This window comes from Chelonoidis abingdonii, chromosome 23, assembly GCF_003597395.2.
Source record: "Chelonoidis abingdonii isolate Lonesome George chromosome 23, CheloAbing_2.0, whole genome shotgun sequence".
NCBI lineage: Eukaryota > Metazoa > Chordata > Testudines > Testudinidae > Chelonoidis > Chelonoidis abingdonii.
This window is the reverse complement of record NC_133791.1, coordinates 15,813,745-15,836,582: the sequence shown is the minus strand read 5'-3', so window position 1 is coordinate 15,836,582 and position 22,838 is coordinate 15,813,745. Positions and strand designations below refer to the sequence as shown.

Genomic DNA, 22,838 nt, shown 5'->3' with positions numbered 1-22,838 from the left:
GATCACCAACTGCCACACACACACACACACACAAAACAACAACACCACAATAAAACAGAAGGGGGGAATCAGTATCCCAGAAGCCCTGCCCAGCACTGAGACCACTTGGGATGTGGCCACTTCCCCCTCTAGTCTGTCTGTTACATTCCTCAAGAGCGTAAGCTCGGTCCTGCTGAGCCACCTCGCTAGAACTTTAAGGAGAATTTCTGGGGGGGTGATTTCCCCCCTCCCTCCTTTCCCTGTCGGAGCAAAAGATTTCCCCGTTGTTGGTGCAGCCCAGGGCTAGGCAGGAGAGGCCGAGAAGACAGAGCCGGCTGCTGCAGCTCGCGGGACTTCACTTCGCTTGGCTCAGCCCAGACAAGGGGGTGGCCTGGCTTTGATCTGTGAGTCTGGTTGAAACCCAGCCGCCCCAGACTGACTTCGGGATGGCAACTTTACCAGGGACAGTTCCCAGAATGATGCGCCCCGCGCCAGGACAGAACTACCCCCGCACCGGGTTCCCTTTGGAAGGTAGGTCTTGATTTTAAATGACTCGTTTCTACACAGCCGATCGCCGTGTGGGGACATCTCCCTCCCTGCCAGGGCCAGAATGCAGCATTAGAGTCCAGGGAGGAAGGGAAAACTTGCAACGGGCGGTGCGATCCCCAACTAATTACCCTGTAACTTTCTACCCTGATAGAGTCTGGGGGCAGATCTCCTCATCTGATTTTCCGGGACAGCCGGCAGTGATTATTTGCCAGCTCCTTGACGTTAGCAAACGTGGGATGGTTTTTTTGTCTCTCCAAATCTCACCCCCTTAGACGGACACGATCCCGAGCGTCTCCCCAAACTTTCTGTTCCCTTCCCGAACTGGGTCGCTTCAAACTTCAGAAGCGGCTTCCCAAGAATCGGAAACCGTAGCCACCCCAGGCTCGAGGGAGGGGAGGTCACTGCTCAGGGCTGAAATGGACCCATTTGCAACAAGCCGCCGAAGGTTTGGGGCTTTTGAGCTCCGGAAAGGCCCCTGAAGCTGTCAGAGGATGTGTCATTCCCCCCACTTCGCAGCGTTGCTGCATTCAATTCTCGGTGTATCTGCCTTTGCACTGTGTGTCTGTCTGCACGTTACCTTCATTACCGGTATTATTTCTCACCCGCCTGCTGGCTGTTTAGCAGAGGCAAATTCAGAGTGGGACCCCTCTCCTCGCATTTATTAAAGCAGAGAATCTCAGGCAAGCCGTGATCAAGTGGCCAAACTCACACCGATGGAAACCCACGCAGGCTGCAAAACACACAAGCTAGGGGGATTTGCTCAAGTGCTTTTCTGTAGCAAATGAAGTAAAGCAGACGGACAGGGAAAGGATCAAAGGATTACAACAATATTTGCACACCATGCCTGGGAATAATGAAAAGAGAGAGCGGCCGGTGCTTTTGGTACCTCTCGAATGTAAAATTGGCCACTCGAGTGTTATCTGCCGCTAATGAGGTAGCCAGCAAGTGCTGGCCGAGTGACTTTGAATTAGTGGTGCATGATTCTTATTAAATCGGGAGGCAATTTCTGGACTCCGTTGTTCTTTGCAAAGAGAAACTCGGCCTTGTCACCCCGCCACCGCCGTCACCTCTTCGCAAATTATGCAGCTGAGTTCTTCGGTGTTTTCCAGGCTGTGAAATTGTATTAATCTGCAAGATATACATTGCCAGGTATTAAACAAATGGGGGGATATCAGACCGGGATTAGAAAGCCTGCCGCCCCCATGGCCCTGAAAGAAAATGCTGCAGACTTTGTCTTCGGATCTTGTGACGGATGCGTGCCCACCGCAAGGTGTTCCCTGGTTAAAACGGGGCCACCGCAAAGAACCGGTATTTTGCTGGTTCCCGTCGCATTGCTTCCTTGAAAGTAACAAAAATCTCCCCCTCCTTTTCCCCCAGATAGACATCAAGGAAAGAAAGAAAGAGGATATTTTTAAATGAGGTGATTTTAGCAGTGGGGGGGTTAAATAAAATGCGCTTTTCTGTGGTTTGGATCAGGCCCCAAAAAAGCGCAAGGAAACTTTGGATTAAAGCCGCTTTTCCAAGCTAGGTTCGTCGGTTTGCAATAGCATTTAAAATCTGGGGGCCAACGGCCGGATAACGTGATGACACATGGGTCGTTTTGGAGAGGAGAAGGGTGATCTTTATTGATAGAAAGACGTGCACTTCTTTTCTTAATAAGACCTTGAGCTCGATAGGCGACTGTTGCATTAGCTGTCGATCATATGGCTATATCGAGGAAAATACAAATAGATACAGGTGGTAGGTGGAAATATATAGATGCAGACGAAAATACAGACACAGGTCTATAGAGGCAGAGAGAGGGGGAAAGATTTAGAGAAAGGAATAGAGAGAAATCTACAGGCACCCAAAGAAACGCCGACGATATAGGGACAAATAGAAACACGTGTAGCTCTACGGGATACATAGGCACAGAAAGGGGGGATACGTGCATAGAGATGGTCGACCTGACCCAACTTTCTCCCACTCTGAATTCTAGTGTCGACTCCTCTGGGCCAGGGTCGAGTGAACCAGCTCGGGGGGGTGTTCATTAATGGCAGGCCTTTGCCAAACCATATCCGCCACAAGATAGTGGAGATGGCCCACCACGGCATCAGACCCTGCGTGATTTCCCGGCAGCTGCGAGTCTCCCACGGCTGCGTCTCCAAAATCCTTTGCCGGTATCAGGAGACCGGCTCCATCCGCCCCGGAGCGATCGGAGGCAGCAAACCCAGGGTGAGTGCAAAGGTAGCTCCAGCCCGGGCAGATCTGACCCTGCTGCGGTTGAAGCCAATGGGAAAATACGCCTCCACCTCCTCCTCCCATTGGCTTCCACGGCAGCAGGATCCGGCCCTACCTGTTCAGCGCTCCCCAGACGGAGCCCAATTCCCTCAAACTGCCTTCTTGGATGGGCCCATCGATATCAACACACATGGCTGCTTTCGCCACGCGATTCCCATCAACTCCGATTTCCAGGGCAGCCTGGGCACTGAGTGCAGCCACTCTCCCATCGGTGCCTGGGCCCCCACGCTGAACGCAAGAGGCCTCCCCCGGTTAAAATGAATTGTTTGGATGAAATGTATCTTCAGGGGCCGGGGTGTGGGGAGAGAAGTGGTGCGGGGTTGAAGGCAATGAATATATTGAAAGGATTGTCCACCTGCAACAAGTGGGACACGCTCCAACATTTGCTCCGGTTCCGGGTGTCTCCCGGCGGGAGCCCCGTTTGCATTTCAGGGATGCTTTACACGGGGTCAATCCGGGTGTGATGCGGATGTGAGTCTAGATCTCCCCTAAATATCTCCCCGGCCCCCCTCGGAATCCGAGATTTCATACACGCACCATAAATCTACCCTTGTCAATTTCAGGCCAAGAGTTTGGGACAAAAGAATCTTTGGCATCAAGTTGTTTCTTGGGGGATGTGGGGGATATAGGCAGATTTAACACACACACACCCCATTACTTGGAATGAAATATCTTTCTTGTTAGACCAGAATAGTGACCTCGATGGGAAATCTGAGTCTAAGAAAGTCTATGGTTCTTTTTTAAATTAAAAGTGATTTTTTCCCTCTCTCCCCGCTCCGTTCCCTGCACGTACCGTTCCCCCCCCCTCCGCCCACTGATCTCCATTGATCCCAAAAGCAGGTTGCCACTCCCGACGTGGAAAAGAAAATCGAGGAATACAAGAGAGAGAATCCGGGGATGTTTAGCTGGGAAATCCGAGACAGGCTCCTGAAGGATGGGCACTGTGACAGGAGCACTGTTCCCTCAGGTGAGAAGGCAGCTTGGCAAGAAATACACTGAGAGAGAGAGAGAAAAACGTCCAGATAGAAGTAGATCTAGGGAAATGATTATCTGCAGCCACCACAAACTGACACCCAGCCTGTATCCAAAGGCTACAAAACATCCTCTCAGGCGCTGAGTCGAAAAAAATAAGTGATGTAAAAAAAAAATCCTTTAAAGGTTCCCTAGAAAGGAACCTAGAAAGCAGGAAAGTGCACGTTTAAATTCTCTCCGCAACCAAAACAAAAACAAAAACACATAGACTAAGGCAAACATTAAACCCACGGTTCAAAGGAGAGCAGGTTTATGACACTCACTGTCGAGACTTTACCTGTTCCATCCCACAGCAAGGGAGCCGCGCACAGTCGAAAGGGGGTGCACAGAGAGCACCCACCAGCATCCTGGGGTTCCCTTCAATCGCCCCTGGGTGGCTTTCGGAGTTGCTCAGGGGAAGAACCATTTTCTCCCATCGATGTTGTCCGGAGCTGATGGGGGAGGAAGTGGGGGGCAAGTGTCTTTCAATTCAGTTTAAAATCAATCAGCAAAGGTTTGGGGCACCAATGGCTCTCCCGTCTCCGCAGGACAAACCCCCTCCCCAAGCCCAAACTTCCCTCCGTGGAAGTAGCTCAAAAGCAAGAGTTTCAAGGAGCTCAGCACTGGGCCCGATTCTGAATCCCTGATGCCATCTTGACTTCAGGGAGGAAAAGCAAAGGGGAGGGCCAGCCCGTGCTCGGTTTTTTCACAGTTACAGACAAAACCAGAACGAGATGCCGTGGAAGAATTTGTGTTCTCGAGGGTGGGAGCGTGGGTGGGTTAAGTGGGTATATCTGTGTGGGCACCTCTGTATGTGGGTGTCTGTGATTTGCACGTGTGTGTGTGTGTGATAAGTGTGCATTTGTGTCTGTGTAACAGATGTGGGGAGAGAGGTAAGTGCATGTGGGTGTGTGATACATGCCTGCAGGCTTGTGCTCGTACACCAGTGAGTGCTAAGTGTGCGTTCGTGTTCACGCTGGTGTTGGTGTCGAAGCTTGTGACTTGGGGGCACGTCTGTGATCAGTGTGTTTGTTCACGGAGAGGGCGTGAAATGCTCGGGAACTAGTGTGTGCTGATGTCTATTCCTGAGTGGGTGCGCAGATCATGTTAGTGTGTAAATTGATGCCTGTGCATTTTTATGCGAGTGTCTATTTCGGAGTCCGTGTGTGTGTGTGTGTGTGTGTGTGTTTTCTGGGGTTATTTATGTGTTTGTGTTTGCAAGTTTTTGAGTGATTGTGTGTGTATGTGATTGTGTGTCTGTGTGTGTGCGCGTGCCGACCCGCTGCCTTCCTGTTGCTCAACTTTGGAAACGTTGGCGGGTTGTCTCGCTTCCACCCCTTTTCCAACCCAGCTTATGCTCGCGCTTTTGTCTTTGACTGGCCGAGGTTTAGTGAGTTCGATTAGCCGGGTGCTCAGGCTCAAGTTCGGGAAGAAGGAGGAGGAGGAGGAGTGCGACAAGAAGGACGAAGACGGGGAGAAGAAGGCCAAGCACAGCATAGACGGCATTCTGGGCGACAAAGGTAACTCGACGGGCAGCCGGGCCTGAGCTCCCCTGCTGCATTCGGCCGCACTTGCTTCGGATTGTTCCCTGCTGGGTTTGGCCTGGGCCAGAGCTTGCTGTCACTGGAGTTCGGGGCGAAATTCGGTGAAGCGGGAGGGCCCCTGCACCAGCAAAAGTCTGCAAAACTTGCCCTTCTCCGCCTCTTCCTAGTGATTAAGCGTTTGCGAAATCGACACCCACGTCAAAAGCTAATGGCTATATAATGAAGTGCTTCAGAGGCGCTTTGGGGCAAGGCATACCCCCTCCTTTCCCCCCTCCTGTTTTTTTAACTCCCATCACCCCAATTTTGTTGTAACTAGGACACAAGCTGTTCCCAGGGCCCTTTCTAAAAGATCTAAGAGGAAAGCAGACAAATGGGTAGAAAGGCCTTAATGCAATTGTACATAGATGGCGCTTGGAAAGAGGGGGCGCGTGGGGTATTAATTGGGTATTTGTGTCACACCTTGCCCTCTCTCGGAGCCATCTGAGATGCCGGGAAAGAGATGTTGGTATTTTCCTTGCAGTCACTGTGGATCAATTATTTATAGAGAAGGGAGGGAGGGGCTGGAGGGGGGGGAGGAATCAGAGATTCCTAAATGAATTTGTTAAACAGCTTTTTCTCCTGCTATCTAAGTGGTCCCCTGAAACTCTGGCTGACAGTTGAGCGATTTGGGCAATCAATATCAATTAGAGAGGCTGGGATATGTTCTGCTTTGGGGGCACCAGCAAAAAGCACCGTTGCTAACCAGAGAGGGACCAATTTGGGGGCGACGGTGCTCAGATGAGCAAGAAATCTTCCCTTTAAACAACAAAACCTGCAGTGATTGAGGAAAGGCTTTTGAGTTCGTTCGGTGCGCGGGGTGGGAAGGATTTGAAATGTGTGTTGAAATCTCCCGTCTCCAATCACCTCTGGAAACTTTTGTAAACACCAGTTCTTGTACCCAGGGAAATTGTAGGGGAGAAGGGAGATAAGTTTGCAGAAACAAAATGTTTGCAGCTAAACCTTTTTTAGATATTGATTCCAAAAAGTTCTGGGACAAAACCAAAAAAAAATGTCAGTGCAGATGCATGAAACAAGCATGAGAAAGGCTATAAAATAAACAGCGTGAACTGGATGTCGGGTAAATGAAAAGTTTGAGAGAGGACTGTCATGTGTACATTTCAATCTGTGTTTCTTTCCCACTTACAATGAACTTGGTGGAAGGACGCGGGTCCTTTTTCACTGAAGAGAAAAGGAAAAGATCCAGCTTTGGATTTTCCTATCAGGATATTTTCGGTTTCTAAATCATACTAGACCCTAACTCACTGGGGTGGGGGCGAGAAACCCGTGCATTTACTTGAAGGGAAATCCGCTCTTCTCTCCAGTTAGGGATCTCACCAGCTCTCTGAGGGGAAAGGTCTGTTTAGGAAAAACCTCCGAAAGGATTTCGATCCTTTTCTGTGCAATACGTAGAAAGCTGGAAAATGGCAACTTCTGAAGCGTTCTGGTTCTGGTTGGTCTTTTTGTAATCCCTTGGTTTGGTTTCTGGTTTGGTTTGAAGAGATTGCGGTTTCTTCGGACGATTTAGCCGTAATATTAGTGACAGAATTTAGGGTCAGAGGGGGGAAAATAGCTATTTTCTGTCGCAGAAGCCTGCAAAAATTGTGTGCGGGAAGAGATCACTCGGGCAATATTTTTCACCAGCTATAACATTTCCCCTAGCTGCGACAAGGTGAGTGACTCGGAATATCGAAATCCAGCGATTTTGGGTTGAAAGCGGGAGGGTAAAATTGAGAAGAAAAAGCTTCCAAGTGCCACGATCAAACGTTACTCCAAGTTTGAAATAAAGGTGCACAAAAGGGGGGGCTTTAAGGATCCGATCTCCCCCCCCCCCACCTTGAAGATGAGTTTCACTTACAAAGACCTTCAAGTCTATTGAAGCTTTATAAGCAAAAGATTCCTGGTCACAAAAGCAAACAGTTCTTTTTTTAAATCTGGGCTGCCTTTAAAAAAATGGAGTAAAGGATGGCGGGGGGAGTGCTGTCCATTCTCATTCAAAATTCTGCAAGGAGGAGAAAGTTTGGACAAAGGGCCAAAGAGGGGAAGAAAAGGAGATAAATTATTCAAAACTCCCTGCTGTTAGATAGTTTTGTAATATTATAGGACCGTCTGTTGGCAAAAGGCGAGCCGTTGGACGCTGCAAAATGTTTCGTGTGATTTGGAAGGATTCAATGCTCATTTGCAAATCAGTCCTATTGTGTCTCCGATCCCTCCCCCCCTTATAATATATATTTTTTAAAGATTTTAGTTTGAGTTTATTGCTTGAAAAAAATGATAAAGACACTCGTGAGAAAGCTGCAAATATATTTCCCCCTAAAAAAGAACAGGGGTACTTTTTGCGGCTACAGACGAACACGGCTGCTACTCTGAAACCTGTCATATTTTCCTCCGGTCCCCCCCCCGCCCCCAAAAAATAAGAATAAAGGATAAACATAGCTGTCAGCTTCCTTCCCCTGTTACTAAGAGGTAAATTAATTACAATCAGCAAACAAATATACATTTTTTTCCATGATCAACGAAAACTGGTCCCCGATTTATGGAAGGGGGGTTAAAAACCCGTCCATTTTCCAGCAAGGGCGAATTTGAGAACATCTCGGGATCTGAAATGAGAACACACACGCCAAAGAAAGTTCCCTGGCAGTTTGCTCCACCGCTGGCTACTCGGAAGAACCGAATCTAGTTCTAGATTCTTTTCACAGCGGTGACCCTGACTCTGGAGAGCAGCCCAGGCTCCCCAGATCTTTTTAAAAGAAATACCTCACCGCAACCGCAATAGCGAAATAGAGCCCCCGCCATTTGCTGGAGGCCTCTGCGAGTGCGTCTTGGAAAGCCCGTTTGTTTTCAGCAGCTGATCGGATGCATTTAACCTGCTCACCACGACGGGAGGCGATTTTAAAAAAAAACAACAGATGCAAAATCTCGCCCCAATCTAGACGTCTTTTGTCGAAGTACGAGGAAGTTTTCAATGGCCCCAATGAAAGTAACTAATCGCACACCGCAGAGAGAGGGGGGCGACTTCCAGTCTGGCTCCAGTTTAATAATCTTTAGAGATCTCACTTCTACTTAACCAAAATTGTAACTTTTTTAACGACTTTTTTTTTTAACCTCTTGGCACTAGGACCTGTAGTTTCCAAGAACAGCCACAAAAGGTTCTGGTCTTTATTAAAAAAAAATCCAGGGGGGGGAGGAAAAAGAAGAGACAGGGGGAAGAGGGGGGCAGAGAACTTTGTTTTGGGGCTTTTTCCTCGTGACAAATGCCTTTGCTCTATTTGTGGACGCTCCTCGCAGGGAGCCGGGGGAAGACAGCCCTAAATGCTCTCCCTTTTTCAGCGCCGAAGAAAGATTCCACCCTGCGCCTGTTTCTTTCTATCATCTGCTTGGCATTTAATAACGTTAAGACTTATTAGAGCTGGTAATGAAAACTGTGGCCGCTGAATAGGGAGCTGTGTTGGAGCGGGGTGTAATAGCTCCCAGGCATGCTAAGAAATGTATTTATCCCCAATCAGTGCTCACTCTCTGAGTTCCAAGCACAAACGTTAAGTTGAAGGGTTTTAAGGCAGATTAAATTGAGCCTTTATTTCTCTGCACTTTCATCTTTAAACGGCTCACTCCAGCTAGCCCTGGGCGTAGATTCATGAGGCTTCACTAGTTCTTCCTTTTTTTTTTAGCCTTGTTGTTTTTGTTATTGATTGTTGTTATTGGGGTGCACTATGGAGCCACACGTGGTCCTGCAAATTCTCACGTAAACCAGACCTGCAGAGCTTTGGTGATGCGGGTCATGCGGGCTGTGGCGAGGATGTGTGTGGACACAACCAGCAGCTCAGGGCGCGGGGAAGATGCCCCGTGTTTAATTAAGAAGGGCGGGGAGGGGGCAAGGCCTCATGCAAACGGTATTAATTGCCTGGGCTTGCTCCACAATCAATGGAAATAGGAGGGGAAGGGGGTAGGGGCTGTCTCGCTCAAGGAGTGGCTAAGTTGATTGTATGGGGAGGGGGATGATCTGGGTACAGCATTTAGATATGCAAGGCGTGGAAAGAACGGACCAGGTGAAGATCAATTCCTTATATGCGTGGCATATATGGACACATCTTCCCCATACAATAACCTCGTCAGTTTCACGCGAGCGCGCTTTATCTGCATCCTCCGCAACCGCAAAATGGACGTGGGGCTTATTCTTTCAAACTCTGAGCAATATATGTATATAAATGTATCTTAATCATATAGATGTGTGTGTAAAAGGAGGCTACTGTATGAGGGAAGGAGATCTGTGGGAAATATTTAATTATATAATTAAGCGGGCGTAAGAAATTAACCAGGTTACAGTCAGTGGGGCATAGGGGAAGATGATTTCTCGGTCCGTGTGTGTTCACGCACAGCGAGAGATCCCGGTGTGCTTGCCTATTTCCCCAGACTGTAACCTGGTCGATTTCTTCTAAGGGTCTGTGTGTGGCACAGGGTTTCACAAATGGATCAATACCAACATTTTGCTATGGCAGAAGATCCAGACACAACTTTCTGGGTTCCCGTATCAGTATTGTTTCTGGGAGGTGGCGTGGGGGGGGAAGGTTGTGAAAAGAATGGCAGAAAACGGGAGCAAGAGACGGGGGATGGGGGAGAGAAAAAGGTGTGGATATTTAGACACTTCCAGCTCAAGGTGGTAACAATTTAATTTGGCAGCAGCACTCGCTGCTAATGTGGTTTTCGGAGGCTTGCGACACTGAAGGAAGCTGTTTTGATTGTGTGTACAAGGACCTGCCAAATTTAATTAGGCTCTGGGGGAGTGAATGAATGAGGAGAAAGAGGGGACTCCTTCCCCCTCGCGCCCCCACCCTCTGCAACATTTTTTTGCTGGCACACCTGGAAAGCCGGATTGTTTCCCCGGGTCGGCGTTGGGGAGGGGAGGGTCTCAGGCGGTTTATCAGCCAGCAATCTGCATTGATTTAAAACCAACAAGCGCCTTCTCTGTAAATGTGTGTTTAGACGTGAAAGGGAACAGACACTTCATCAAATCAAGGGATTACCTAAGGTTGGCAATCTAATCAAACAGAGCCCAGGCGGGATTTGTGAGTGTTCGCGGTGAGATCAGCTCTAATAATGGGGGGCAGGAGAGAGATAGGATGGTGTCAGGCAATTCATTGGCTTTAGGCTCAGTTAGTCTGTGCATATTTCAGGAGGAGAGAGAGAGAGAGAGAGAAAAAAAAACAGGAAGCGGGGCGGCGGGGGGACTATGTTTGAGCACACACAGAGCTTACATGTCACAAAAAAGGCTGAGACAAATGAGGTACAACAATAAACGCAGATAACAATTACAAAGGCAAACAGTGGCTTTTGGGAACAAGTAGCTGCAGAACCTGGGCTACATAAACGAAGTCGGCAAATGTTTGCAAGATAAACTCCTTCCTAAATCGAGTGTGACGGGCAGGAGAGAAGAGAGGCGGCGAGATAAGGTTGGAGGAGGAATACACGAGTATAATCTAATACAAGGCACTTTTAAAAAACAAACTTAAGACAAGGATGCCGGAGAGGGAACGGGAGCCTGGGGGGGGAGTTCCCTTCTACAGCAGGAAGAGGAATAATATAAGGAAGATGTTAATAATCCAGCATTTTTTTGGTGGTGGTGGGGAAGCATAATTATAGACCAGGAAAAACATGAAGCAGGTAGTTATGATCCGTGATTTGGGGTGGGGATTGGGGTTAGGTTCAACCAGATAATCCAGGGAAAAAGAAAGGCAATAGAAGGAATCAGTATTTATAACCCACGGATTTTTGGTTTGTATGGGTGGGTGGATACATTCAATTATAGGGTAGGAAGACTCGAAGGCAGATACCTCTGCCCCGGGACTGTGTGTGTGCATCCTTAGCAAGCCCCTGCACCCAAAATACGTTTCCAGAAAGAGGTGAGAGGCTATGACGGGGTTTATAGAGGGAATCCAGCTAAATGAGAAAGTGGAGATGGCTGCAGTGTGGTTAAAGGAATTCAGATGTTTACCAGTTCGAAATAAGCCTGGGTATAAAAAAAAAAGGGAGAGAGACATTGAAAAGACGAGACGGGAGAATACTTCAAACGAATTCATCCTCGGGAGTGATGCAGGGGAGATTTAGAGACAGTATTGGGAAGTTATTTAGATATTAATAACATATTTGCCCGAGGCGTCAGGAGTGCCTCCATGCGCACTTTCCCCCTCGCAGCTATTTGGCTGGGTGAAAGATGGGAGACCCAAATGTTGAGAAGAGATAACGCAATCAGCCTAGGCCCGGTCCTGTGACTGCATCATAGCGTTAAACCCGGATTAACCTCCCCTTTCCCCTCACTGCCCCCCCCCAGCTTGCCAAATTTTTCAGTGGAATTTACATGGCAGGATTTTAAAGCACATATAACACGACCCTTAAAGCGGTAAGGTACTTACTTTAGCATTAGGGTGAGGGGAGGCTTGCTGAAAATTACCTTTGTTACACATGGAATAAGCAAATAAAGGACCCTCTGGAGACCTGAACTTGTGAGATGTTATAGACGGGCTATTCTCCCTCGCTTAAAGGAAAAGCAATTTCAATCAGTCGCTACATACGCCCCCCCCATGGGTTTTGCTTTGTCATTTTAATCTGCACTGCGCTATGATGTAGGCTCTGGATTGGCGCGGGTGGGGTCAGGACTATCAGTGCTTCCTAACATTGTGTGATATTGACTAGGAGACTTTGGTCTTCATTCAAGATGCCCTCCCCACTCTGGGAGGGAGGGGCGACCATTAAAAAGAAGAGAGAGAGAGTGTAACCCTGAATCCCAACCAAAACTGACGCTCCAGGCCTTTCCCTGAAAGTTCAGCTGCAAGGCTTGGGTGCATCAGGGAAGAGACCTTCCAGTCTGGGTGTCCCAGATGCTTGGGATTTTCTGGGAGCGCTTGATAAAATATCCCACCTGGCCAGAGGAAAATGACTAGCACGGAATGAGGGACGGACAGGTGTTTTAGCTAAACTCCCCGGGGCTGATCAGCACACCCGGGGGGGACATCCGGTATGACACGCAGCGGGCTGCCGAAGCAGCGAGGTTTGGGATTTAGAATTATTACGAATCATAATTGTCACCGTTTGGTGGCTGCGAACAATCAACCTGTGCCTGCCCTCCTCTTTCGAGTTCGCTGGTTGCAAAGCATGTTTCGAGGGGAGCAGACGAATCTGCCTTTGGAGGGGTCACTTTTATGCTGCAGTTTCTGTCCTCCTCCCCCTCAAAAAAAAAAAAAAAAAAAAAAAGGGAAATCAGGTGCCGGCTAATGACAGTTTATAAAGACATTTGTCTTCCTGAGCGAGGGAGGTGCGAGCATGGGACGGGGGAGGGGACCTCGAAGGAAACCCATTGAGGAAGGGATGTGAAAGTGCAATTATTATTTTGTGAAGACCCTCTGATTCTGAGAAGACCCGAGTTGTCACAGGGGGGAGGAGGCAGTGGCAACTCGTTGGGGAGAGTGGGAAAGAAAGAGGTGAGGAAAAGGGGAGGCAGTTTGAGGAAATTGAGAAGCTTATAGTCTTTGATCCTTGGCTGCGTTTCCTTATCAGAAACATTTGTGGTGACACTGGTACAAAGAAAGTTCATCATATTACAGACTGCTCGGGCTGCTCGCAGGACTCACTGTCTATTAATTAGCAGGCGATCTGTCTTGTGGGACATACTAGATCTGAGGCTACATATTACTTGCTTGGATGGCTCTGGGTCCTGTGATGAATTGCTGAAAAGGGCCATCTCGGTTTCTAGTCTCTGCAGGATTGGTCAAAGAAGCCGGAGGAGCTTGGGTGTTTTTTTTGGGGGGGGGGGTGGGGAGAAGAAGGAGAAACGCTCCTAATGCTCATTCATAAAGCATATGTATGGAGGGAAGCATCTTTGTTCATTCGTTATGTCTGTTGTGGAATTAACACATAAGCTCAAAGAATTCCAGGCGATTCTGCTCTGGCCACTTAGACTTTGTGGTCCTGGCTTCTGGGACATTTGTCCGTGCTTAAAAAGAGAGTGCTTTTTTTTCCAGAAAATAAATTCTCCACATCTATAAAGTCTCTCCTATTACTAGTTTGTTGTTTTTCCTTCCCTGGGGGGCCAAGAGACACGTTTTAAAGAGCTCCCCTCTCTTCTTAACCCAGCAATCACAGACAGCTAAGTTTGCAGGCAGTACCTCCGGGCTCCTCCTTCACCTACACCTGCTGTGGTGATGATAGTTGCTTTGATAGGGTGACCAGACAGCAAGTGTGAAAAATCGGGACAGGGGTGGTGGTGTGGGGGCGGGGGTAATAGGCATCTATATAAGATAAAGCCCCAAATATCAGGACTGTCCCTATAAGATCAAAACAGCTAGTCACCCTATGCTTTGAACATCAAACTAAACTACTATTTAAAAAAATGGGGTTACTTAAAAGCGAATCTCCCTTGAACGAGTCACATCCTTTCCCCAATGTTCCAATTCGAAGTCCAACCTCACTCAGACCTTTGAATCATGCAAGACTGGAGTTGCCTTATCAACCACTCCGTGCATAGACGCTGCCAGAAAAAAATGGTGAATAGATGAGCCAGCGAGGTGCTGAGGCGGTGGTGGGAGCAATGCATCGGAAGGGGAAGAGTAAACCGCCTTTACACACAGACTCCTCTTGAAACCCGCCGTCCCTCTGCCCCTAGGCTATCTGGACGCGAGAGGAAGCCCTGCTTGCTTTTCACTCCCTTCTGTGTTTTGTTGCTGTTGCTAAAATTGGAAGGAAGCACTTTGCCTGACCCTGGAGTATAATCACTGAGGGCACAGCTCCTTTGCAAGGGTCCTTGCGCGGTTTAGGTACAGAAGCTGGGGGGCGGGGGGGAGGACACTTTCGGAGTCTTTTCGCCTTCACTGGCTTCTTTGTCTGAAGACCCTAAAGATCGCAGATCAAAGTGACCTGGTCGCTTCTTTAAAAAGACAGAGACGGGGGAGGGGAGGTGAAAACTAGTTATGAAACTTCTCGGTGTTTGGAATTGGTTCTCCTGCTGATTCCCCCCCGGGGGCTGGACCATTTGGGAGTATTGGGAGCTCGGGATTTCTGAAACCATCAAGCAGAAAAGGCCGGCATGGGTAGCTGGTTTTAGTTTTCTCCAGCATCAGCGAGGGAGGGTCTCTTCCGCGGATCATCACGTTTGGAGTGGATCTGATTCCTCCCCCCTCTCCCCAGCTCCCCCTTTCTAATTGTCCTCATGACTAAGTGGTGCAAATGGGAAATAAAGTCCAATGTTTAATCATGCTAATAAATTCCGCTCCAAGACTTCTTCCTAAATTGTGTGTTGCCAGAACGCCTTTTAATCAGGCGTTTGTTTCAATCCCCTGGTACCTTCTCCCTGAAAATGCTCTACTCAAAAACTTTAGGGTTTTTTATGATGATTTTACTTTGCTATTCTCCAGTGAACAGCTGGCAAAAGACGGAAAAATCGCCCCCCCCCCAACCTATGGCAATTTACATTTTGGTCCAAATTTGGAGTAGGTGAAAAAAGTCAGATGATGATCGCAATAATTTTGTTGGCTTCTATTATGGAGACGAATTGATTTGCATACAGATTGGGAATTAAAGGAGGAGCAGAAAAGTTGATTCAACAAGATTATTTAGGCCGTTTTTCTGCAACTTTCTAGCAAGTGTGTGTGTGGGGGGGGGGATGCTAGGGGATTTTAGACTTTCCGAAAACAGATCTAAAAAGGAAGCTACTCAAGTTGATTTTGAAACGTCGATATTTGTTGTAAACGTAATTTCATCTGAAGCAAACATTTTGAAAGAAAATACCTCCCTTGTTTGCGGGGACTACAGAGAAATCCACGCAGCTGGACTCTTAGTGACTCGCTTTTCCTGAACGATGGGCAAAATTGTGGCGAGCAGGAATCATTTTAATCGAGCGAGGTCTTTTTAAAAAGCGTGTGAAATATACAAAGGGCGGTTCGATTTCAAAAGATACTCCCGGTTAAACCCTAAGCGATTCTTTCCAACCCATTTGATTGCCAGGAAAGAGCAACGTGGACATGGGAGGAATTCAGGGGTGGAAAGACAACCACACGACCTTTCGAGATTGTAAATCATCGAGCCCCGGCAGTCGATTCTCCAACGGGTCAGGAAGAGACACAATAGTAGATAGTCGAAGCTGCCAATTAATAGACGTTTGGGGACTAGAAATATATTGGGTGGAAATGCTGGGATTTTTGGATTCACTATTTCCGTGCAGAAACTTAAAAGCTTTCAAATTCTTTCAAATCCACGCCCCAGCCCGAGACATGATTATTATTTATTGCTAAAAAAAAATAAGCAGCCAATTTCGCTATTTGAAGCCCCGTTCTGCGGGAGTTGGGAGTTGGGGGGGAGTTGCGAATATTTGGTTTGTATCTTGTTGCTTTTTCCTGGAGCTTTCCCCTTAATCTCATTCCAACCACAAACCCTCTCTTTTGCGTTCTGTTGAATATCCTCGCAGCGGGTAAGAAGTCATTTATTTCCCTCAAACTCCAGCAAAGTCAGCAGCAAACTTTTTTTTTTAATTCCTCTTTATATCTTCTCTTTATTGGAAAGAGGAAAAAAGAATCAGTCACTGCCTCGAAGAAATGGGTGAGAATGTCCAGGATTAAAAGGAATCTGAAGAACCAATTAGCCCAAAATTGATGCATGCAAGTGATGTTTTGGGGGAACCACAGATTGTTAGAATCTCCATTCTACAGAAGGAAAAATGCTTAAAGGTTAGTAGTAGATAGATAAACAACCTTCCCCATTTAGGCTTGGCCACAGCCAGTCACCAAATCCGTGTCAAGGAGAAGTTTTCACTATCAGCATCAATTGTAGAGAAGAAAATAGCTTCACTGAAGAACGTAGATCTGGACCAGTTCTGATTTCCATTGCAAAGGGTCAAGTTTCCCGGGTAGGGAGAAATCCCCCAGTCAAAACAGATTCACAGACTAATACGTCAGCAGGGCAAATATTGAAAATGCATTTTTTTTAAGGAGGGGTTCAGATTGCCAGGGAAGGAAGGAAGTGTAAATATCCTTGCTGCTTTAAAAAAACCAAACAGCCTTTAATCAGGAGCCCCTGCTCTTTTTCGTGCTGCTGTGTGACTTCATGACTCGCTTTCCTTAGTTTTTAAACTTGATACAAGGCTGAATTTGATCCCTTTTTTTTTTAAAATCTATTCCCCTCTCCTCCTATTATGGTATTTTTTTCTCACTCTCTTTTCTCCCCTTAACCTCCTTTTTTTTGGTCCTCCTTTCATTTGAAGGGAGCCTTTACAGCTTGCTACACTCTCTGAGGGCATCAATAGCCACTTTAGAAATACAAACAACTTTAAAGATAAAGTAACCAAATCAGAATGGGACTTTCAATGGGGGAATAGTTGTTGTCCTTTACCATGGAGTGTGCAGCCGGCTCTGCCTAATCCAGCTTTCATTTTCACCGACAAATGCCAAGAATCTATATCTGTCTCCCCACCCCTCGGGAGCCTGATTACACAACAAAAGGGCACCATTATCCCCAGAAGAAAACAGGGAGGGGATAAGGGGGCTCTGGGCTCTGAGGATGAGGGCATCTTCAAACTATTGACTTAGTGGATGAAGTCAAGAGCAAACACGCTGAGATCTAAAGGGGGAGGGAAGCGGTTTGAAAGGGGTTTGGGGGGGACCTAGTGCAGAAGCCAAGGAAAGTAGCAGAATGTGCTTGAAACCGACAAGGGAGTAAATGTAGAGGTGGGAAGGAAAAATAAATTCTTATGACCACATTTTCCTTTGCCTCCAGCCTGTTCTGGAAAGCCCTGATCTCATTTGCGTGAAAAAAGTGGCATCTCCCCTCTCCGTTTCTGGTTCAGAATCCAGCTGATCTCTACTGGGGTTAGTCAATTTCAAAGGGATCCCCAGCCCTATCGCAAAGAGAATTGCTGCTCGCCTTTTTCATGAAACCGACAAGGGAGTAAGGAGGAGGAGGAAGGCATAGCAGTGTCAGCTCCTGACAGAAGAATGTCATCTTTTAGCCGAAATCTTCCGAAGCGGCTGGCGATTTTCGGGTACCCAACCCGAGACACGTCAAAGAAAGCTGATTGCTAAGCATCCTCCCAGGGAAAAATCCAGGCTCTTTGGGGCGTCTCATTGGACCTCCAAAATCAGGTGGGCTGCGGGGGTGGAAAAGCGTAGCTTTCCCATGCTCCATCGGCCCAGCCAGAGAGAAGAAAGGGCTGGTTCTGACTTCAGTTACGCCAGAGTAAATCAGGAGGCACTCCGCTGGAGTGAATCTGAATTTACCCCTTTTTTGATGAGGTTAGGGTGTAGATTGGGTGTCTTAGTTGGGCGAAAGTTGCCAGGAATCTCTTTTACCTTTTGCTCCGGGGTTGGAAACAAGGGACAGATGGAAATATGCGATGAACTAACCCTAACCTATCCCAGAATCATAGAATCTCAGGGTTGGAAGGGACCTCAGGAGGTATCTAGTCCAACCGCCTGCTCAAAGCAGGACCAACCCCAACCAAAATCAGCTAATGTCCTTACAAGTCCAGTAGCTATAAGTGGAAAAGGGCTCTGTCTCGATGCCATTTCTTTTCACCTTGCTGTGTTTTGCAGGAGTGCCTAATTAGCTGCTACTGTGCAGGGATTTGCAGTCTGAGCTCATGGGATTTCTATCCCAGCCCATACGGGACAAAAGTTATTCCAACCATATCTGTAATGTATCTAGGTCACCTAGGGAGAAATCTGTCCCAAGCAGCCCTGAAGGAGCCCACTGCCCCTAATTACTCTTCAATCAACCCAACCCAGTGGTCCCTTTAAGAGCTCCCTTTGGTACAAGCCCCTCAATTAAAGTATCTGCGCTCCGACAGATTCTTGGGTGTGCAGGAACTATGGCAGCTTATTCTTTCCTCCTGGCCCACAGCAAGCTTCCCTTCTGAGAGGAGCTTTAAACCGGAGAGGGACGCCCCAAAATAACGTGGAGGATGTGCTGTAAAACTGATCCGTTGTAAAACGACAACAAGGTGGACATGGAAAGAGGGGGGCCCCAGTCACCCTTCCCTCATCCTGTTGTGTCTAGTTGTCCCAGCTGTTGTATACTATAGAAGACCTGCATAGGCTAGGAATTATCTCACTCCACCCAGAAACCAAGGGTGGGGGTAAGGAGGCATGGAGGGCACCTTCGACCTAATCTGGATTTCAGGGTATTTCTTCCTGTTTAATTTCTTTGGGGAGGGATGAGTTCCAAACATCTAAAGAGGGAGGGGGTTGAAGTCTGTATCCGCAAAAAGAACGGGAGGACTTGTGGCACCTTAGAGACTAACACATTTATTTGAGCATAAGCTTTGGTGGGCTCCAGCATCCGATAAAGTGGGCTGTAGCCCACGAAAGTTTAGGCTCAAATAAATGTGTTAGTCTGGAAGGTGCCACAAGTCCTCCTGTTCTTTATTCTGGGTCTGGCATTCCAAGGGCCAGCGCAACCCTGCGGGTTGGGAAAGTAGCAGTTGCCCATGCAAGAAAGTAACTTTGTGAATCTCTTGGGCCATATAGGAACATATATCTCCCTAAACCCTGGCGGGTAATCGCCCCGTCATCCTGCTTCATGTTGATCCGGGCGACTAGAAAGGATCCCAGAGAAGCAAACGGCTATTTTTAACTACCGCTTTAAAGCTTAATTAAAAGCCCCTAACCTGATTGTTTTGAAAATTGATTTAGAAGACTTGCCCCCGGGGCGGAGACACCATCTCCGCCAAGCTGCAGTCCCAGAGCTCGCATGGGGGCCTGAGTTGTTAACCCCGAAGGAGGTGGGGGGGTGTTGGGGTGGCGCATGGGCTATATATAGCTGGGCTTTTTGTCACCCCCTGCAAATAAAGGTGTCTTTGTTCAGCACTGGCGAGTGACTCGGTTGCGTGGACCTCGGCTGGTTTCCTGGAGTTCTGAGGCTTAATTGAATTAAGCGAATCTCTCCGGGGCTGGGAACACGGGGACGGGAGCTGCTCCACTTTGCCCTTTACTCCGGGGACTGATCTCGGGCCAAGTTACAGGCAGCCAATAGGGGCCCGTCTCCCTCCCCGTTCCCCCAAATTAGGCGGCTGGTCCTGCACCCTGGGCTGCGTCTCTGAGCCCGCGCCCAGCCTCGGTTCCCTCCAGTTGGGGTTTTGGAAGAGGAGCGGATCAAACGCTGGAAGGAGGAGGAGGTTGGTCTTTGATCCCTGGGGGTGCAGCCCCCCGCAACTTCAGGGCCGCAGGAAGGGGGGGCAAGTAAGGCAATTTGCCCTGGGCCCCCATGAATATAGTATTCTATAGTGTTGCAACTTTTTTATAGAAAGGGCCCCCGAAATTGCTTTGCCCCGCGCCCCTTGAATCCTGTGGGTGGCCCCTCCCCACAACTTCCCTTCCAGCTCCTGGTCTCCTGGACATAGCCAAGGTGACCTGAGCTGCTTTAATTATCTTCAGCTGCTTCATTGGAGAACTTGGCAGAGGAGGGAGGGGGAGCAGTTTTACCTGCTCAGACTGGGCGGAATGAAAATGCGTTGGGAGGGAAGCGCAGGGGAAGCAGCATTTCGGAGGCATAATTAGATGTAAACAAGAATACAGACAGGGCCCTGTGGTCAGACAACTTGATTGTTCAGGGATTAACACCTAAGTAAACCAGTGAAGGCCCCGCTTTGCTGGTAACAAGGCTGCAGGCCAGCTCGAGTTTTTAAAAGACAATCCAGGACCAATGGGGTTGTTCCCCACCCCTTCCGAGCTGAGTCCGCGCATTGATCAAGCCCAGAGACGCTAGATACTATTTAGATCATTGGTCGTAAACCGAGACAGGCAAGATTTTCAAAAGTGGCGCATGATTTTGGGGAGTCCAATGTAGGACACTTTTTAAAAAAATCTCTGAAAAGTGCAGCGTGCCCCCTAAAAGGAGGCCCCCCTCAAGACAGTGGTTCTCAACCCAGGGGACCCAGAGGTCCTCCAGGGGGTACATCAGCTCAGGTAGAGATTTGCCTAATTTTACAACAGGCGACAGTACAAGCCTCAGATTTCATACTAACACTGGCTTGTTTATATTGCTCTAGATGCCACCCGTACATGGAAATGTAAGTACAATGTTATTCCAACTGGTTTTAGAGTGAGACAGTCAAACTGAGAAAGTTAGCTGTTTGTTCAGTCATTGGGTGGCTGGGACACTGGCGTTTTGATGTCTGATTTTGTCAGCAAGTAGTTTTTGAAGTGAGGTGAAACACAAGACAAATCAGACTCCTGCCGGGGACACAATTGTGTGGAAAGTTTGACAGCCACTGCCTTAAGACACCTAAGATCACTAGTTGCTTTTGATCATTTCTATATATAAGCAAACCATTCACTGGTACATCAATTCTTCCCTGATTTGAAACAAACAAAACACCTTGGTATGACTGAACGGTGTGACTTCGTGTGCACACCCACGCGCGTGTGTGTGTGGAAGTGCAAATCCGCGTGTATTTATGCGCCTGTTTCACCATATTTGTTTTAAAAAGGGAACGCTGCGTTTTTCAGTTAACTCCTTGAATCGCTTTCATCTTTCCAGAAAGTCCCGTATAAAAACCCCATCCTGTCCAAACTCGAGTATCCATCTGTTGGCCTGTCTCCCTCTCTCTCTCTCTCCAGGTTTCTTTTCAACTTTGGTTTGGTCTGACTATTATTAAATCTGCTTTAATTCCAGTTTGCACCCAGCTCGTATTCTCTTCCACACCCAGGCCCCCGCCTCCAGTCTGCCCAGACTTCCAGTAGGTCGGGGGAGTTTAACCTTTTTAAAATCAGGGCTGCCCTTAAGTGCTGTGAGTACCTGAGAGTCTAATTTCCCTGGCTTCCTGCCTGCCAGGATTTCGGACTCAGAGCTACCTGAACGGCTCAGAATCAAACTGCGTTTAATAAGTTGGCTTTGTTTGGTGTCCCCCTATTCTCGGCTCCCGGTGGGTTCTTTACTTCGCGGGGGGGGGCTAATATTAGAGCACTGGGGGGGAGGGGGGTTGCGCATATTTCATCCTCCCTGATTGCAAATCACCGAAAGATTAGCACCAGCAGCTGTTTGGAACTGGAACAATAGCGAGACCTAGGAAGTGGAGAAATTGAAAAAGGAGAACCCGCTTTCTAATCAGCCCGGCTCAAAGTTCACCAAGTCAGACTGCATGACTTAACATGACCTTCAGCCTCGGCTTCAGAGGGCTGGTTACTTATGGGGGGGGGGGGGGGGAAGACACCAGAGCATTTAATGAAATTCCCAATAGACCTGCACACGTATTCCATGACTCGCTGGGCCTCGGGGGAGATTAGCCCCAAACCCCTGCGTCCGGGGAGCAGTTTGCTAATCAGTGAGCAGAGGACGAATAGTTGCCACGGTTAGGAAAGGAGGGATGGGGGGGGGGGGGTCGCAGACCCACATCAAACCCGACTGGGAGTAGGGGACAGTGGGAAGCTGGCAATCTGCTTCCTTTGCCACTTTCCAGCAGCCCCCGCCCCTGTTCCCACATGGAAATGTTATTTACCCGCATTCCCTCCCCATTAGCCGCGCGGTGCGCAGAAGAGGTTTTCTTTGCAGCAGGGGGCCCGATCCCGGGGAGATTTTTGTCACCAGCGCTGGGGCGAGATGGAGTCCGCTGCTCTCCCAACTAGCAGCAGCGCCAGGAGCTTAGAGGCTGCGGCTCCTCCTTATAAGTCAGCGGCCCATTTCCAACGGGGAGCCGGGTCCGGCCCTGCCATTCATTCGGCCTTCCAGGATCGGGCCCCGCAGAGAACTTCGCGGCCCACTTGCGCGGTTTTCCTCTCTTGCGCTGTAGCTGCGCTCAGCTCCCAGGGCTTTGCTCCGGCATCGGAGAGGAGGAGTGGGAGGTACTTGTCTTTCCTTATCCCCCCACACACACCTTAAAAGCACTCGGGGTCCAGCCTGAGCCAGGGACCTTGCCTTGCCCACCAACCATCCCCTCTGACCCCCGAACCCCACACACCAGCCCCACAACTCAGGTCCCGACTATTTCTAGCACTTATCAGGGCTGCCCAGAGGATTCAGGGGGCCTGGGGCAAAGCAATTGTGGGGGCCCCTTCCATAAAAAAAGTTGCAATATTATAGAATACTATATTCTCCTGGGGTCCCTTTGGGGCCCTGGGGCAAATTGCCCCACTTGGCCCCCCTCTCAGCCCTGGCACTTACCCCTGCTAACCATGTCCCGCCCCCAGGGGCAATCAATGCACATACTAGCGCCTGCCAGACGGCTGTGATTGTTTATGAATCGCTGTTTGCACCCACTGCTGCGTTTTGCACCCCAGATTTGTTCGCCCGGGCAGGGATCATGTTTGGAAGGCGGGGGGGGGGGTCCTTCCAGACCATAGTGAACAGCCAGGCAAACCTGGGCTGATCAAACACTCAGTGAAGTGTGAGGGCAGCGGAGCTGTCAGGCAGGGCAGGGGTGGGATCCCCTAATGGATTTGACTCGGAAATCTCGACTTGACCAGTTTT

At 48.6% G+C, this 22,838-nt stretch overlaps 1 protein-coding gene across 2 annotated transcripts in view; it reads left to right on the top strand.

Annotated features, from left to right (window-relative positions):
- Positions 1-313: 313 nt before the first annotated feature.
- The window catches only part of PAX7 (paired box 7), a 147,022-nt gene continuing 124,497 nt past the window's right edge, over positions 314-22,838 (top strand). Inside the window, exons 1-4 of one of the 2 annotated variants that reach the window (XM_032787558.1) lie at positions 314-510; positions 2,507-2,742; positions 3,646-3,775; positions 5,205-5,339. In XM_032787558.1, coding sequence (XP_032643449.1) covers positions 426-510; positions 2,507-2,742; positions 3,646-3,775; positions 5,205-5,339 — 586 coding nt within the window. In that variant the 5' untranslated portion in view covers positions 314-425. Of the gene's footprint in view, positions 511-2,506; positions 2,743-3,645; positions 3,776-5,204; positions 5,340-22,838 lie in introns of those variants that run through there. The other variant, XM_075060378.1, reaches the window with a different exon arrangement.